General features: G+C 43.9%; 1 protein-coding gene across 5 annotated transcripts in view; it reads left to right on the top strand.

Annotated features, from left to right (window-relative positions):
- SMAD2 (SMAD family member 2) overlaps positions 1–2682 on the top strand; it is a 50103-nt gene extending 47421 nt beyond the window's left edge. For all 5 annotated transcript variants that reach the window (XM_065661350.1, XM_065661348.1, XM_065661347.1 and 2 more), the window contains one exon: positions 483–2682. In XM_065661350.1, the coding sequence (XP_065517422.1) occupies positions 483–606 (124 nt within the window). In that variant the 3' untranslated portion in view covers positions 607–2682. The remainder of the gene's footprint in view (positions 1–482) is intronic.
- Positions 2683–15778: the final 13096 nt, after the last annotated feature.

Here is a 15778-nt window from a genome sequence, read left to right as displayed (position 1 = left end):
ACAGGATTTTTCAGCAGAGTATGTCCAGTACTGATTTCTTTACTTTGGAGATGAGAAGGAAGGTTTTTGAATAACAGATCTCTGAAACAAGTTTATATGGCAGAGTGAATGAAGTTTTTATGGTTGTCAGCTCTTCAGCTTTGCTAAGGCTTGCTATATGGTGTTTAATTAAGGGAAAATTATGGGCAAGTGTATATAGAAAACGAGGGGAGCAGTTTTTACTGAAGTTGTTTGTGTTATGTTGGACAGAGCACATGTAGAAGTGTGAGATCACAGGAAATCAGAGATAAAGTTTAGTGTTCCTTTGAGATAGCATCAGCTAGCACAGTATAACCACAGAGTCTGTTTTGACATAGGGTTTCTGACAACATCTAGCACTTCTACGTTTATCTTGTTGATTGCTCCAGAAAGCCACACCTTTATGATAAGCATGGAGTTGTGGCAGCCAACACTTCCTAACTTCCCTATTCTTTATTTTGTAGGCGGCAGACAGTAACAAGCACTCCTTGCTGGATTGAACTTCATCTGAATGGACCTCTGCAATGGTTGGACAAAGTGTTGACTCAGATGGGCTCCCCTTCAGTACGCTGCTCCAGCATGTCGTAAAACTCCTTCCCCCTTTATCAGTGGGCTAAATACTGAGTCCAATCAACAGACTTAATATAACTGCTCTTCTGTCATAGTAGCTGTGTGTGGTCCCTATGAACTCTTTACTATCCATAAAAAAAGGTTTCTAAAAAAAGAGAAAAAAAAAACCAAAACAAAAAAAAAAAAAAAAAGGCAAAAAAAAAAAAAGCCAAAAAAAAAAAAACAACAAAAACAGCACTTGAGGTCTCATCAATTAAAGCACCTTGTGGATTCTGTTTCCTATACTCTGATACTAGATGAAAACTTAGTGTATAGAAATGCCTTCAGAAAGAAGGGACAGTTATAAAGACTCTTAATGGTGTTTTTATTGGGTATATAATTGAGTGTCCTAATGGTTTATCAATAACATGAATAGCTAAGTATACGTACATGATCTCAAATATCACACTATTGTGCTGTTCTACATTTTAGTTCTCATAAATAGTAGTTTGGGTTTTTTGTCTGGGGGGGCAAATCTCTCACAAAATTCCAAGACTCTATTCCTTTATTCTTTTGTATTTTTTATATAAGCAGGTTTTCGAGTTGTCCTAAGCATAAAAACCAGACTTTCCTTGTAGAAAAGCTTAACTTTTTGCTGCCTTCTTAAAAAAAAAAAAAAAAAGAAAAAAAAAGAAAATCCCTCTATTGGAAGGGAAAGAGAAATGTCTTGAGATTCATCTGCAAAATCTTAAGACACTTTATATACCTAATGGGGCCTAAAATGAATTCATACTATAAATTCTGACTGTCCATCTCACTAAGAGTCTACTTCTCTCTACTCATTTGCATTGATGCATCTATTGCCAAAAGTATTGCTGTACTGATGTAATTTGGAAGTTTTTTTTCTACTTTGAATCATAGAGTCATAGAATCATAGAACGGCTTGGGTTGGAAAGGACCTTAAGATCATGTTGTTCAGATCCCCTGTCATGGGCAGGGATGCCTCACACTAGACCATGTTGCCCAAGGCTCTCTCTAACATGGCCTTGAACACTGGCAGGGATGGAGCATTTACCACTTCTTTGGGCAAACTGTGCCAGTGCCTCACCACCCTCACAGTAAAGTTTCATTATAATCAGTGTGTGTTTTCCTCATAGAATAAGAATTTTACTGTAGCATTGGACACTGGATTGAGTACACAAGGTGGTTGGCTTACTCCATATATCTGTATTTTTTTTCATTAAACATTTTTAGGTTTTGAAGCCAAATACCTTTAAAAATCCTTTCCCAGAGTAAACTAAACTCTTTCATATAAGTTTTAAATAGATGCAGCTTCTTAACATATTTCAGTAATAGAATTTAAATTTTTGAACCGTGTGGCTTTGTTTAGCTTACTTGCATACCAGATCATACGCATTCATTATGTCATAATGGGCCTTGTTATTAAAAGTAGTTGCTTCTGCAAAACCTCTAGGATAGTGGTTGCTGAGGTATGAGCAGCGAAGGAGGACTTCCAGGTTCCTCATGACAGTGCATGTTATTGTCAACCCTTGGACACTACAGCTGCACCATACTAAAAATATTCTGAAATATATTCTACAAATCAGTCTTTTGGGGAAGGGTTGGGAAACTGTATAGAAGGGTTATTCTGACTTGAAAAATACACATTTTACTAACAATCTTGTGATCTAGCTGTCTGTCATTCTTTTGTTATTGTGGCAGTAGCGGGATTGCTTTTGTCTGTTTTTCCCATTGTTTCATCCATTGCACTAGCACTGTACTCTGCAGGTACATCTAGGCATAACTTCAGCTTTGAGAACAAAATGTGGCCAGTGTTACAGCTTTTGATCAGTTGACCGAATTGATGGTAGTGGTGGATATCTTTATGCCATAAAGATGAGGACATTGAAGCAATACCAAAAATCAAACCTTGAAAATATGGGCCAGATACATTGAAAAAAAAAAAAAAAATAATGGCAAAGCAGTTACCAGTTTGTGCTAGTTTTACCAGTAGACTAATGTATTGGTAGAACTTGTGAACCTAAGAAATAAGCTTCATGCGTGTTGCGTTTGCCTAATATGTGAACACACTAATAAAAGTTTTAATTCTCACAATGATAGTTGTGGGTTTTTATTAGCATTTTAATTATTGCTGTATATATTTTTTTACTGAAGGGTAGGAATCACCCTAATCCACCTAAATAAATGGCATGAGTGTTCTGCATGTTGTGGCTGGAAAAGTGTAGTTTAGATGTTAGAACCACTTCGTACAGCTATAGCGGAGGTTCTGGATCTGTGTGTGTTAGTGATGCAGAGTTCTACTCCAGTCATAGAATCCCAGACTGGTTTGTGTTGAAAGGGACCTTAAAGCTCATCCGGCTCCAACCCCCGCCATGGGCAGGGACACCTTCCACTAGAGCAGCTTGCTCCAAGTCCCATTCAACTTGGTCTTGAACACAGCCATTTACTACTTCTTTGGGCAACCTGTTCCAGTGCCTCATGACCCTCATAGTAAAGAACTTGTGTATCTAACCTGAACTTCCCCTGTTTCAATTTGACCTCATCACCCCGTGTCCCATCTCTACAGTCCCTAATGAAGAGTCCCTCTCCAGCATCCTTGTAGGCCCCCTTCAGACACTGGAAGGCTGCTCTGAGGTCTCCACGCAGCCTTCTCTTCTCCAGGCTGAACAGCCCCAATGTTCTCAGCCTATCTTCATACGGGAGGTGCTCCAGTCCCCTGATCATCCTCGTGGCCTCCTCTGGACTTGGTCCAGCTCCTTGTCCTCCTTATGTTAAGGCCACCTGCAAGTGGGGTCTCACAAGAGTGCAGCAGAGGGGCAGGATCCCCTCCCTGAGCTGCTGCTAGTGCTCTGGGAGCACAGCCCAGGACACGGGGGTGCTTCTGAGCTCAAGCGCTCACTGAAGCTGGGTCATGGGGAGCTGCTCACTCAACACCACTCAGGGCTGCTCTTAATCTCTTCTCTGCCCAACCTGTAGCTGTGCCTAGAATTGCCCTGACCTATGTGCAGGACCTTCCTCTTAATCTTGGTTGAACTTCATGAGGTTGACATTGGCCACCTCTCAAGCATGTCAGGGTCCCTGTGGATCCCATCCTTTCCGTCCAGCCTATCAAATGAACCATGCAGCTTAGTATCATTGGCAGACTTGCTGAGATCAGGTTTGTTAAAGCAGTTTCTTTTTCCTACCACAATCAAAATTGCATCCTACTAGCTCAAATGTTTACTTTCACCTGTGAAACAGATTAAGAACCACTTGTTTCTTAGGAGCCATGATGAAAGACGCAGTTGCATTTATTATGCATTTGTGCATTCTTCACTCGAATCAGTTGGGTGACCAAATTCTGTAGCCTCCTTGTATGAATTTCTGTATGGGTTCTTTCAGTTACGGCAATATTACTTGCTTTGCCTTGAGCATGGTGAACCTTGACTGCCCCCCTCTTTTGGTGCACGCTTCCGAATAGCGTACAAGGATGCTGCAGGCATTATCTGTGGCTCTGTGGTGCTTCCTGCCTGCAAGGCCATCTCAGTCTGTGAAAGTCACCTTGTTTTGGCTCCTGTTAGAACCACTGAGTTATCCTCACCTGTCGTTACTGTTTGTCATGGTTTAAGCCCAGCCAGTAACTCAGAACCACGCAGCTGCTCTCTCACTGCCCCCACTTCTTCCTCCCCCCACTTCTGGAGGTGTGGGGAGGAGAATCAAAAGAATGTAACTCCCACAGGTTGAGATAAGAACAGCCCAGTAACTAAGGTATAACACAAATCACTGCTGCTACCACCAATGATAATGATAAGGGAAATAACGAAGGAAGAGAATACAATTGCTCACCACCTGCCAACCGATACCCAGCCAGACCCGAGCAGCGATCTAGCCTTTCCAGGTGACTGCCCTCAGTTTATACACTGGGCATGACATGCTGTGGTATGGATACCTCTTTGGCTAGTTTGGGTCAGGTGTCCTGTCTCTGCTTCCTCCCGGCTTCCCCTCCTCCCTGGCAGAGCATGAGACTCAGGAAGTCCTTGGTCAGACTAAACATTACTGAGCACCAGCTAAAAACATCAGTGTTACCAGTGCTGTTCCCAGGCTGAAAGTCAAAACACAGCGCTGCACAAGCTACTAAGAAGGAGAAAAATGACTGCTACTGCTGAACCCAGGACACTCTTTGAGTCGCAGCTTAGTGGAACAAGGGAACTTACCTGCATTCAGAATGTATGTTTGCCTGTATTTCATTTAGATGCCTTTTGGCAGCTCTTGAGTAATTTTAACCTAGTCCTGTTTCTTCAAGTTCCTTTCTGACTTACCCCATTGCTGTTCTGCTCTTCCTCAAAATCTGACCCCTGCGTGCTCAAGCATCTTAATGCGGGATGCCTGTGGTACATAAGGAGAATGACTTCATCCTTCTCTGCCAGTCAAAGTACTGATGTCTGAAGTACAAATGAAAAATGGATTATTTTGGGGGTTTTATGAGGTGATTTTGTTAAACACCAGACAGGGAGTGTTCAACTGGAAATAAATTAAGTATGGGTAGCCAGTTGCTTACCTGTATTGTGAAGCTGGAAGAGCTCTGTATGTAACTGTTGCCTTGAGTTTGGCCTGAGATTCCATGCACTTGAGTTCTCATCTCTCTCTTGTCACCAGCCCTGTCTGAGCTTGATTTTCATAGTCAAGTAGTCAAAAATTGGGTAGTTGATGTAAACAGCTGAGCCCGAAAATTACTTTTGGGTTGCCTTTTAGCAGCTTGGATAAACTGAGCCAGCTTTTCGGAATCCTTCGTCCTACACAGAAGAAGTCAACTTAATGTGGATGTTGTTTTAGGGCTGAGGCTTTGAGAGCAGCATCATAGGCTTGTACTGTTTCACCTTTACTGTGAGAATAAATAGTTAAGCATCATCTCTGTGCATTTCCTCCTTCCTTTTCATGCATGTTTCCTACCTGGGTGATAAGCTCTGTGCAATGAGAGCTCTCTGCTGTTACTTTAGCATCTTGCACGGAGTCCTTCAGCTTCCAGATGCTGTTACACACATGTAGAACATGGGGATGTGGTGTTTTCTGGTTCTTACTAAGGACTTTTGTGCTTCATCAGAACTGAGCCACCTTGAGACTCACTGCAGACAAGCAGTGCTAACTAGCTTTGCTTCAGACTCCCTGTAGAATCAGCAGGGAGAGGTAAAGTCTGAATATGGAGCTCTGCATTGCTCTCTGCTAGGGAGGCTGTTGTCTTAAACTGGTTTACACAGTAAAAACCAGAAATCACAACTACCGTATTTCACCAAGCTTTTTATTTTCATCTGTCCAACTTGGCTTTTCCTGTTGAAGTGGGAGAGTGTGAAGTTTTGGGGGTTTGATAATCATCTGCAGCTCTAAATTGTTGGCACAGAGAACTGTTTTGTTTTAACCTTCAAACTTGTCATACTGAGTTGTGGTTACGGCTTTTTTTTAGCATTGCAAACTGAAATTTTACTGCAGCTGGGTTTTGACTTTAAATATTGTGAAATACAGGATTTCACTATACTCCACCCACACAGTGTTTTACTTGAGTACAAAGCAGTGCTACTCTTACCAAAACAAGTTTGACAATAACCTGATTTTGGGGACACCGAAGCATCAATACTTGCTCTGAAGAGTCAGTGGGGTGCTGTCTTCATTAGAGGAATAACGCGTGTAGCAAGTAACATGACAGCTGTGTTAGAAAGTGTTTCTAAAAGGGTCTGCTAATGGAATTTGATTGCAACTGGTCTGAAAGTTGATTGCTGTTACAAAGCTATTAATGAAGCGTCGTTTTTCCCAACCGCTTAAGCTTGGCTAGTAGATGACCATAATAAACTTTATTAAAAGAAGCAACTTAAAAATAACCCTCAGTCTTCTTGGCCCCTTTTCCATCCTCTCTTGGATATAAATTTTTCTGAGTAAGGTTGTTGTTCCTTCTCTTGGGAAAGCAGAGTTTGTGGAGTAAGTTCCTAGTACTAGATTGTCACAGCTACGAATACGGGAATCGAGGCTTCAAAGCTGAGAGCAGTCTTTGATGTTATGTTAGCTGTTGTTTCATTAACTGTAATCAGGATTAAATCTAGTTAGTTGGCAAAAGAAAAATGAATGACAAGTAGTGGATATGTAAAGATGTCAGACCTCAGTGCTCTTGATTCTTTTCACCCATGCAGAAGATCTAGTTGGGATGGATTCAGTAAAGCCAAGTTGCTTGTCCTGTTCCTTTTGGAATAGGATCCTAAGTGGCAATGGACATAGGTGCTCCAGCTCTGCTGTTGTTCTATTAATTTCTAACAGGAAAGGTTGAAGCAAAGCTGCTGTCACTTGATTTTTCTATTAACAGCATCTAGCCATTTGCTCATCTAAAGCTGTAGTAAGGTATTGTAAAAAAATTATGTATGCCTCATGAATTAATTTTGCTCATGAGCAATGTGCACCTGAGGCTGCAAATTCCATTTGATTTTTAAAATGTGCCTTTACTTTAAAGTCTGGCCTACATGGCTTTTCATTTTGAACTAAGATTCCAAGAACAGTTGTTGTGGCAGCAAGTGTAGAAGATGGTTAAACTTGGGTCATCAGCAGTTGGAGTTTATCTTTGTATAAAGAAGTGGGTGCTGTCCCTCAGCTCTTAACCTTTGAGAGGGGATGTCTAGGCAGTTGGTCACCTTTGATCAAAGAGCAGCTACTAAGGGAGGCTGAAACCTCGAGTGTGCAGCCAACCCCCTGCCATGAGCAGGGACACATCACACTAGACCATGTCACCTAAAGCTCTGTCCAACTTGGCATTGAACATTGCCAGGGATGGAGCATTTACCACTCCTTTGGACAGCCTGTTCCATGCCTCACCTCAGACAACAGAGGCAGGCTTTTCAGGAGAGGAGCCAGATTTGATCCTACTGAAGCTCTGAGAAGAGCAGAATTTATCTTGCCACAAAACAGTGTCAGGCAGTGCTGGTATTTGTGAGCTGGGAGAAATCCGAGTGACACCTCACAGAGAAGAAGTATGCACCATCAGAGGGGATGTTAGCTCAGGTATAGATCCTACTGAAATGTCTTACGGACCTGAGCCAAGGTGCATACAGGTGGAGGTAGTTGTGCTTTGCATCTGTGCTGTGCTTCCTCACATGCTTGCTTCCAAAGCTTGCCAAGGAATGCAAAGCTTGGCTTTGGCTTTTGGCAATTGGGCTTGTGTCTACTTCAAGTGTAGATGGGTAAAAGCTCAACAAGGTCCACTTGAGGGTAGGATGGATGCTCACTACCCAGACTGCTGTCCAGTAGTGGAGGGAAGAGTTCAGAATTAGTTGCCATGTGTTTTTGTAAGTGCTGAATAGCAAAGAGCATTGACTTTGGTAGAGAAGGATCTGGAATAAACTAGATCTGTTGTGGGTTACAAATGAAATCCTCTTTTGCATGAAGGACTGTCAAACATCTGAGGAGCAAAGCTGTCTTGGAAGTATGGGAAGACTGTTGAGCAGTGAGGAATGTGGTGGGGTGGGAAAGAGTGTGGTTGCTCTGGAGAGCATCTACCTCCAGACTGGACATACCAATAGTATCCTGCTTTGCAGAAGACACACACAGACAGCACTGTGGTGGGCATTCATACGCTGTCGTGAACCACTCCTTTTTCTGTAGTTAAGCCTTGGAAATGATAACGTTAATTTAGGAAAAATAATCCCCTTTAGACAAGTACATTATCTTTTACATCTTCAGAAGTCTGAGTCCAACGGGAAGAAAAACCACAGCTATTAGCAACACTGATGTTAGTACTGATGTGAGGCAAAATATCTTCATAATGTACTCAGACTTTGATGCTTGTGCAGCATATGAAATTAAAATAGGCAAAGAGCCAGGGCTGAGAAATGCTGAGGTTTAATAGAACAGGAAAAGTGGTGGAGCTAAAAAAGAATGAAAGAGTTGCTGATGCTTGGCTTCAGCAGCGATATACATTCACAAAAGCAACCTTACTAGTTACCCGAACACTCTTGATACGTATCTGCTAGTTCAAGATCATCAAACTTAGTTTTCCTTTGTTAGAGCACCAGAAGAGTTGTTGGAGCACAGGAGGAAGCTTAGTGGAAATTCGGCTGAGGGGAGCACGAATCTGGTTTTGCATCTCTTATTGTCAAAGCTGAGGCTCAACCTAGTCCCTTTAGAAGCAACTTGAGTTCAAGGCTGAAGAACTGATGCAACTTGTTCTGCAGCCTGGCACTGGGTGAAAAAGACTGCAACCTGACTATGAGAAGAAGCACTCTTACAAGTAAATAGTGATAAAGCCACAAAACCTCTGTGGAAAGAGGTTTGCAGTAACATCTCCATCGAGTTTGATTTTGAAGAAGGCAATTTTGCTTGGGAGTGTTCCAAGTGCAGGTGTACTGTGCATCTCATCCTGTGGAGTGAAGGTGTTCTGTTGTGGGTTTTGGTTCTGTGTTTTTTTCCCCAGAAGAGAAGGCTCCTGAAGGGGAGACCTGAGAGCAGCTCCAGTGCCTAAAGGGGCTGCAGGAAACCTGGAGAGGGACTTGGGACAAGGGCCTGTAGGGACAGGCCAAGGGGAATGGCTTGAACCTGCCCGAGGGGAGACTGAGATGAGCTCTTAGGCAGAAGCTCTTCCCTGTGAGGGTGCTGAGGCGCTGGCACAGGGTGCCCAGAGAAGCTGTGGCTGCCCCATCCCTGGCAGTGCTCAAGGCCAGGTTGGACACAGGGGCTTGGAGCAAGCTGCTCCAGTGGAAGGGGTCCCTGCCCGTGGCAGGGGTTGGGACTGGATGAGCTTTAAGGTCCCGTTCGACACAAACCAGTCTGGGATTCTGTGATTTCTGGGGAGGGATATTTACTTTTTTCCTAGAGACTCAGCAGAGTCTGGTCTACTGAAACTCTTCAAGACTAATTTGTCTCCTGACTGCGTTAGAAAAACACTGAAATTCCAACTTAGTGGAGTTTTGCATCACAATCAGCAGCCGTGCCTATCAAACATGGAGAAAACGCTCGGCTCTTTTTGGCCTGGAGGAAGAATACGAAAGAGGATTTTTCTCCCAAAATGCTTGTTTGCCAATAACAGAAGTCGTGTTAGAAAAGGGGAGGAAGAAACAGTGTCAAAGTTATCTACTGAAAGAAAAGGGGGAAGGTAGGAAGTGAATTAGTGTGCAGGTAACAGTCTAAATATTGTAGTTCTGTTTGGATTGAGAGCACAGGGTTGAAACTTGGCTGGCTGGTGGACAGAAGCCTACTTGAACTTAAGCTCAATGAGGCTTCATTTCAAGCGTAAGACACTTGGTCACAAATGTCTACTATATTTTTAGTTTGCTGTGTCAGCAGACACTGTTGTGTGTGGTTTCACTCAGCAGACAAACAGTATGGCAAAGCTGTCCTGTCTCAGTGAAGACACTGGGAAACGGGTCAGCCACCAGTTGAATTTATTATGTGTGGTGTAAGACATGAACTTGGTGCGTTGAGAAGGCAGTTCTGATCTTGGTACCATCCTAAGGGGACAAGTTACAACTCAGAATTCCTATTTCGATTGTGTGTGTGTTCAAATGTACCCTCTTGGACCTCATTTCTGATCAAATCAAGGTGGACTAACATGAGTCTTCCCTGCAGCTGTAGTAATACTGTAATTACATGGTAATGACCGTAATTGGTGTGTTCTCCCTGAGCTGTGGCCTTTTTTTTTGTGGCCTAAAGTTTACACATGGGTGGACACTATTTAGAGTCAAACCTCTTGAGCATCATCATTATTAGTGAACCAAAAGGTGACTTTAAAGTTGTGGGACCTGTTTGTAGCCAAGAATGCTCTGAGAGCTGAGACACTTAAGTGAGCAGAAAGAATCATAGAACCACAGAATGGTTTGGGTTGGAAGGGACCTTAAAGCTCATCCAGTTCCAACCCTGTGCCATGGGCAGGGACCCCTTCCACTAGAGCAGGTTGCTCAAATGAAAGATTTATCATAACATTGGGAGGGTGCGTTTTGGGAAGCAAAAGATGCTTCTCCCCCTGCCTTCAACCAATCACCTGTGTCTGGTGCTGTCAAAAGATACGGATATGTTTAGAAGAACTAATGTGCTGTTAATTAGTGCTGCAGCAGGTAGCACTGGCCACACTAATTGCTAACAATGGGACTGTTGCATCCAACTGGGTGGCTAACAAAATAAAGACAGATGGCAATGGATTAACTGACTTTTTTTTGACACTGATTCAGATGCTGGCTTGAGGAGCTCCTGTCTGCTTGCAGAGGCTGCTGGTAGGCTAAATTTGCTCGGACCCTGCCAAAACCCATCTTAATGAGTTAGCCAAGTGTTGAAATACATTTGTATTCCTAAACATAAGGCCAAAAAATTGAAAGACATCCAGTTAAGAAAACATGTCAGTGGATTAGAACAACACAGGAGCAATGAGGAATTCATAGAAACACAGACTGGTTTGTGTTGAAAGGGACCTAAAGCTCATCCAGTTCCAACCTGCTGCCATGAGCAGGGACACCTTCCACTAGAGCAGGTTGCTCCAAGCCCGTGTCCAACCTGGCCTTGAGCACTGCCAAGGATGGGGCAGCCACAGCTGCCCTGTGCACCCTGTGCCAATGCTCAGCACCCTCATAGGGAAGAACCTCTGCCCAAGATCTAACTAAATGGATGAACTTCTTCCTGTGGCATGGAATGTTTAGGTGTTGGTTCTGGTTCAACCGCAAGTTCACATATCAGATGCTAATACTCCCGTGTCTTCAGCCATGGAGCTCTGGCTGTGAGATTTTTCCCCAGCCATGACTGAGCTAATTCTAAAATTAGTGATATCTAAGGTGTGCTTTTGGAGGTGTACAGGAGCTATTCCTCTTCTTTTGATATTCTTAAATGCCCTGTGCTCTAGCTGGCATTGGTGAAACCTGGCCTTTCATTGAGCAGTGTGGGATTGTACTTTGTGTTCTTGTTATCCGTGTGGTCAAGGCCATGCCAACTCTATCACAAGCCAAGTCCCTTAAAGTCTCTTTCCCACCGAAAAGAACTAATTAAGTGCAAAGATTAAAAGGGGATGAAATGCTGATATTGAATGTGATGGAGGTAACATGATCAAAAATTGAGAGGTTAAAATAAAATCTCTTTTCTGAGCCTTGCTCCCTTAAAAGGTTCTTGCACGGGTTGTTTTATTCAGCAGAGGCATCAGATTCTCTCATTGCGGGCGTCAAACCTCCACAGCTGTGGAGGAGTAGAGGGAAAATGATCTGTTAGAAGTCTGTGTGGAGGAGTGCCAAGGGTTAGAATATGATGAACGGTATCTATGTACAGATGGAAAGCAGATAAGCGCAGTCAGTGGGTAGTGTTTTATGGCCCTGTTTTGCTGGAATCCTCAGGTACTTCTCGTTTGTGTCAACCCTATGTACTTTCAAATGAGTTTAAGATCCTGGGGAATTTCGTGGTTGCCGTTACCCGCAGGTGCGTCTGCAGAACCAGCACTAAAACCCACTTCTTCCTGCCTCCCAGCCTCAGGCTTGTTTCACTAAGCCACAGTATTTGTTTTGACAGGGTACCACCATTGGCAGCCCATATCTCTGAGTCACAGGAACTTTGAAGTGGGGCGTATATGGCTACAAAGATGTGTTTTGCTTTGTGGCCTCCTTCTTTTGGCTTGTGGAATTGGTCTGGTTTCAGCCCAATGAGGTTCATCAGAGTGGATCTCTTGTCCTTGCTTAATGAGATGGTGGTGGAGGTACTGTGACCAGCCTGTAACTCAAGATGGGGCGGCCTTCTGACCAGCTGAAATAGGAAAGTATCTTCTTCAAAGAGGCAAAATAATGAGAAACAGGTGTTGATATTTATGAAACTGGTTGTACATCAGTCGACCGACTATTTTTGTTCTTAGTAGTCTTGGAATTTGCAGATGTGACACTACTACAAGCCACCCTTGCTCGCTATAAGGGTAAAGCTGCTTTGCACAAGGGCTAAGGACCCTCACTGACCTTGATTCCTTATGTAAGTCAGGCTCATTTGACCTTAGGCACCAACCCGGTGCATGTTTCCAAAACAATCTGATAAACCATCTGTGCAGTTCTCACCTCACAGAGAAGGTGGGTGAGAATGACCAGTGACACATGCTGTTTCACTGATAGCAGGGTTTTAAATATAACCTGGTGCTTGAGTGAAGAAGTTTGAACAAAACCCCCAAAAACAGATTAACACCTTGGCTTTAGTGTTGTATTGAGAATAACTCAATCCTATGAAAATGAAAAAAAAAAAAAGAGAGGTTTCTCCGGTTACAGTGATTTAAGGAATTTAAAGTATCAAGAAAGCGTTTGTTAAACAGTGCTGGATGATAGTTTTTAATCTACACAAGAGAAACAACCAAATTTTGTTAGCTTTGTGTTAAAGAGAAAGCCAGGCACTTCTGAGAGAGAGTTTCTGATAGGTAAGACCTTAGGCAGAAGCTCTTCCCTGTGAGGGTGCTGAGGCGCTGGCACAGGGTGCCCAGAGAAGCTGTGGCTGCCCCATCCCTGGCAGTGCTCAAGGCCAGGTTGGACACAGGGGCTTGGAGCAACCTGCTCCAGTGGAAGGGGTCCCTGCCCGTGGCAGGGGCTTGGAATTGGATGAGCTTTAAGGTCCCTTACAACGTGAATCATTCTATGGTTCTCTGGAAATGGTCAGACTCTCTCCACATAGGACAGACATTCAGTTCTAATGTTCCTCCTGCTTTTGTTGCACAGGGCATAATAACTTCTCTTTCCATGTGAGCATTTCTCAAAGTTTTTGTATGAATTCAGGCCACTTCTAAACCCCTTCATGGTTTTTGCTTCCCTCCCTACCTCTTAGCAACAGGAATATCTTGCCTTCCAACAGTTGTCTGTGCTATGCTATTATTTAATTCTCCAGCCTCAGTATCTTACAACCTGGGGAAGCAATCTCTTGATCTGCGTCATTGAAAGGAGTTATTTTCCCCTCTCAAGTCAGTTTGTGCAGAACTGTATGTCTCACAAAGCCTAGGACAGCGAGAATCTGGGAAAAAAAGCCACAAATCTTGTTTCAAAGGCATTCTACAGTGGTTGCAGGTAAGATTTTGTGGTCTCAGGTAGGTGTGAATCTTGATTGAAGTCATGTATTATTGTGAGAATGGAATTCGTCAGAGCACCTCTTGACTCCTCAGAAAGAAACCTCGGCTTCCTGTGGGCAAGGTTTCCACTATGCTAAACTTCTTTCTGTTCTACAGAACTTGATTCTGCAGTTGGCATCCCAGCCAACCACCATGGTCAGATTGTGTCTGTTGCTCTTGGGCACATGGTCTTTGTTCTTCACATGGCGTTTCATATATAAGCTTTGCTTCAGGTGTTCCCAGATGGAGCTGCCTCCCTTTACTCGACTGCCAGACTTTCCCACAACAACCTGGTCACCATTCATGCTGTGGGAAGACTTGTTCCGTGGTTGGGAACAAAGGCCTGTCTCTCCCCAGGTTAGTGTTAGCAAACACCATCATTTTCTGGTTGGAGTAGCTCATACAGGCAACTTCAATAGCCTTGGTTTAGTGCTGGTAGACACAGAAATTTAACAGTCATGCCCTAAAGCTCTGGGCTGTTCTAAAGGCATTCATGCAAAGCTTTCTGCTCTGTCAACCACAGTTTGCTATATCAAAAAGATTACCTTTTCCTCTGTCAGGCAGTCCCAATTTTCCTGTGGGTTTGGTGTAAAGACAACAGGATTTGCTTGTCTCAGCAGCTCCCCTCCTGCTTGCCCTTGAACGTTCCAGAGATGAATTCAGTTTTGCATCTCCCCACCCCCAGGTAGGAGATCTATTCTGAAATGGTTTCAAAGGCATATGATGGGGGCTAGCCCAACGTAAATAAATTCCTATGTGAGTGGGAAACATTGATGCGTCTGCTTTTGAGTAGGTTTGTGCCCAGGGTCTTTCAGAGATGTTCCAGATTGCATGGCTGAACTCTCCTAGAGCTTCGCTATTTCTGTGAAGAAGACAGGATGATGAAGACCACTCTGATGGCTGTGGTCAGTGAAGCAGTTTGGAGACGGTCTTTATATCACAGTCCAGCAAAGAGGCTGAGGTCCCTGAAATCCGTATGGGACAATCTATGATCTGAGACAGATTTGTCCACTTGATTCATCCCAAATCTAAAACACTGTTCCTCACAGCTGACATGCCCTCAAGGTCTTTCTTGCTAACTCCAATTCCCCTGAAGAGAGGTCTTGTAGGAGCAGTTTTGCCCCTCTTTCTGTTACAGCTTCTGACTATTTTGGGATACCTGGGCTTCCCCTTTGGCTCTTCTAAGATCCATTTTGTCCCCATGCCTTATTGCTGGTTGGGCATCCATTTCCTTCCTCTGCTTCCTTAGCCTGTGGTGGGAGGATGGAGGAAGCCTGACTCTTCATGGCTGACACAGCTGAGCTCTCTTCCTTCAGAGCTTACACACATTTTTCTTTACAACTGTGTCTGATTCAGCCAAGAGATTAATCTTGTTCCCTTCCCCAAGCCTCACACCTCTAAGGCTCTCTCTTTCACACCTTCCATGCTGGGGAACTTCTCCCATTTTAAGGTCTTTCTGGTTGATCATTGCCAACTGTTGCTGCAAGGTGAGAGCTCAGCAATTCCAAGCAAAGACGAGGGGGATGCTTTGAGTCTTGCTGCCATATTGCTGAGATGCCTGCTCCCCTAGGCTCTTGTTCAGGTTGAAAGAGCCAAGGTGCTTCCTCCTCTGGCATACATCATGGGTCCTCTTCCAAATCTCCTCTAAGCAGCATCCTGTCTCTCAGGTCCTGAGGGCAGCCTCAACATGGAGGTGAGCAGCTTCACTGTTGCTTTTGGCACAGAGGACAGACCCTCTGCCCTTTGCATTAATAACATAGGGGAATTACTGGGATGACATGAGGGTTGTCACTTGAAGGTAAGGTCCAGCATGGGTGAAAAGCAACTGTACACAAAGAACAAGCTGGTTATTCCATTCCCACCAGCTTGTATGGAGTCTGATGGAGCTGTGCTTCTGTATCTGAGAGGAAAATAAAAAGGGTCTGACGGACCTTCACCCACCTGTACTCTGAGCTGTTGGTAGCCCTGGTGCTGGCTCATGCTCTGCAGAGGTCACTGTACCATTTGCATGCCTCCAGAGCTGCTGCAGGGAGGCACAGAACTTGTGGTGCACACCCTCTGCGCAGCCCATGAATAAATGTGATTTACAAAGAACATCATTTTTCTCATGCAGTGACACAAGGTCCTTCTGATAATCAGTAACAG

Source organism: Lathamus discolor, chromosome Z, assembly GCF_037157495.1.
Source record: "Lathamus discolor isolate bLatDis1 chromosome Z, bLatDis1.hap1, whole genome shotgun sequence".
In the NCBI taxonomy this organism is placed as follows: Eukaryota; Metazoa; Chordata; class Aves; order Psittaciformes; family Psittacidae; genus Lathamus; species Lathamus discolor.
Note: the sequence above shows the minus strand (reverse complement) of the source record. Positions and strands in the feature narration are given on the sequence as shown.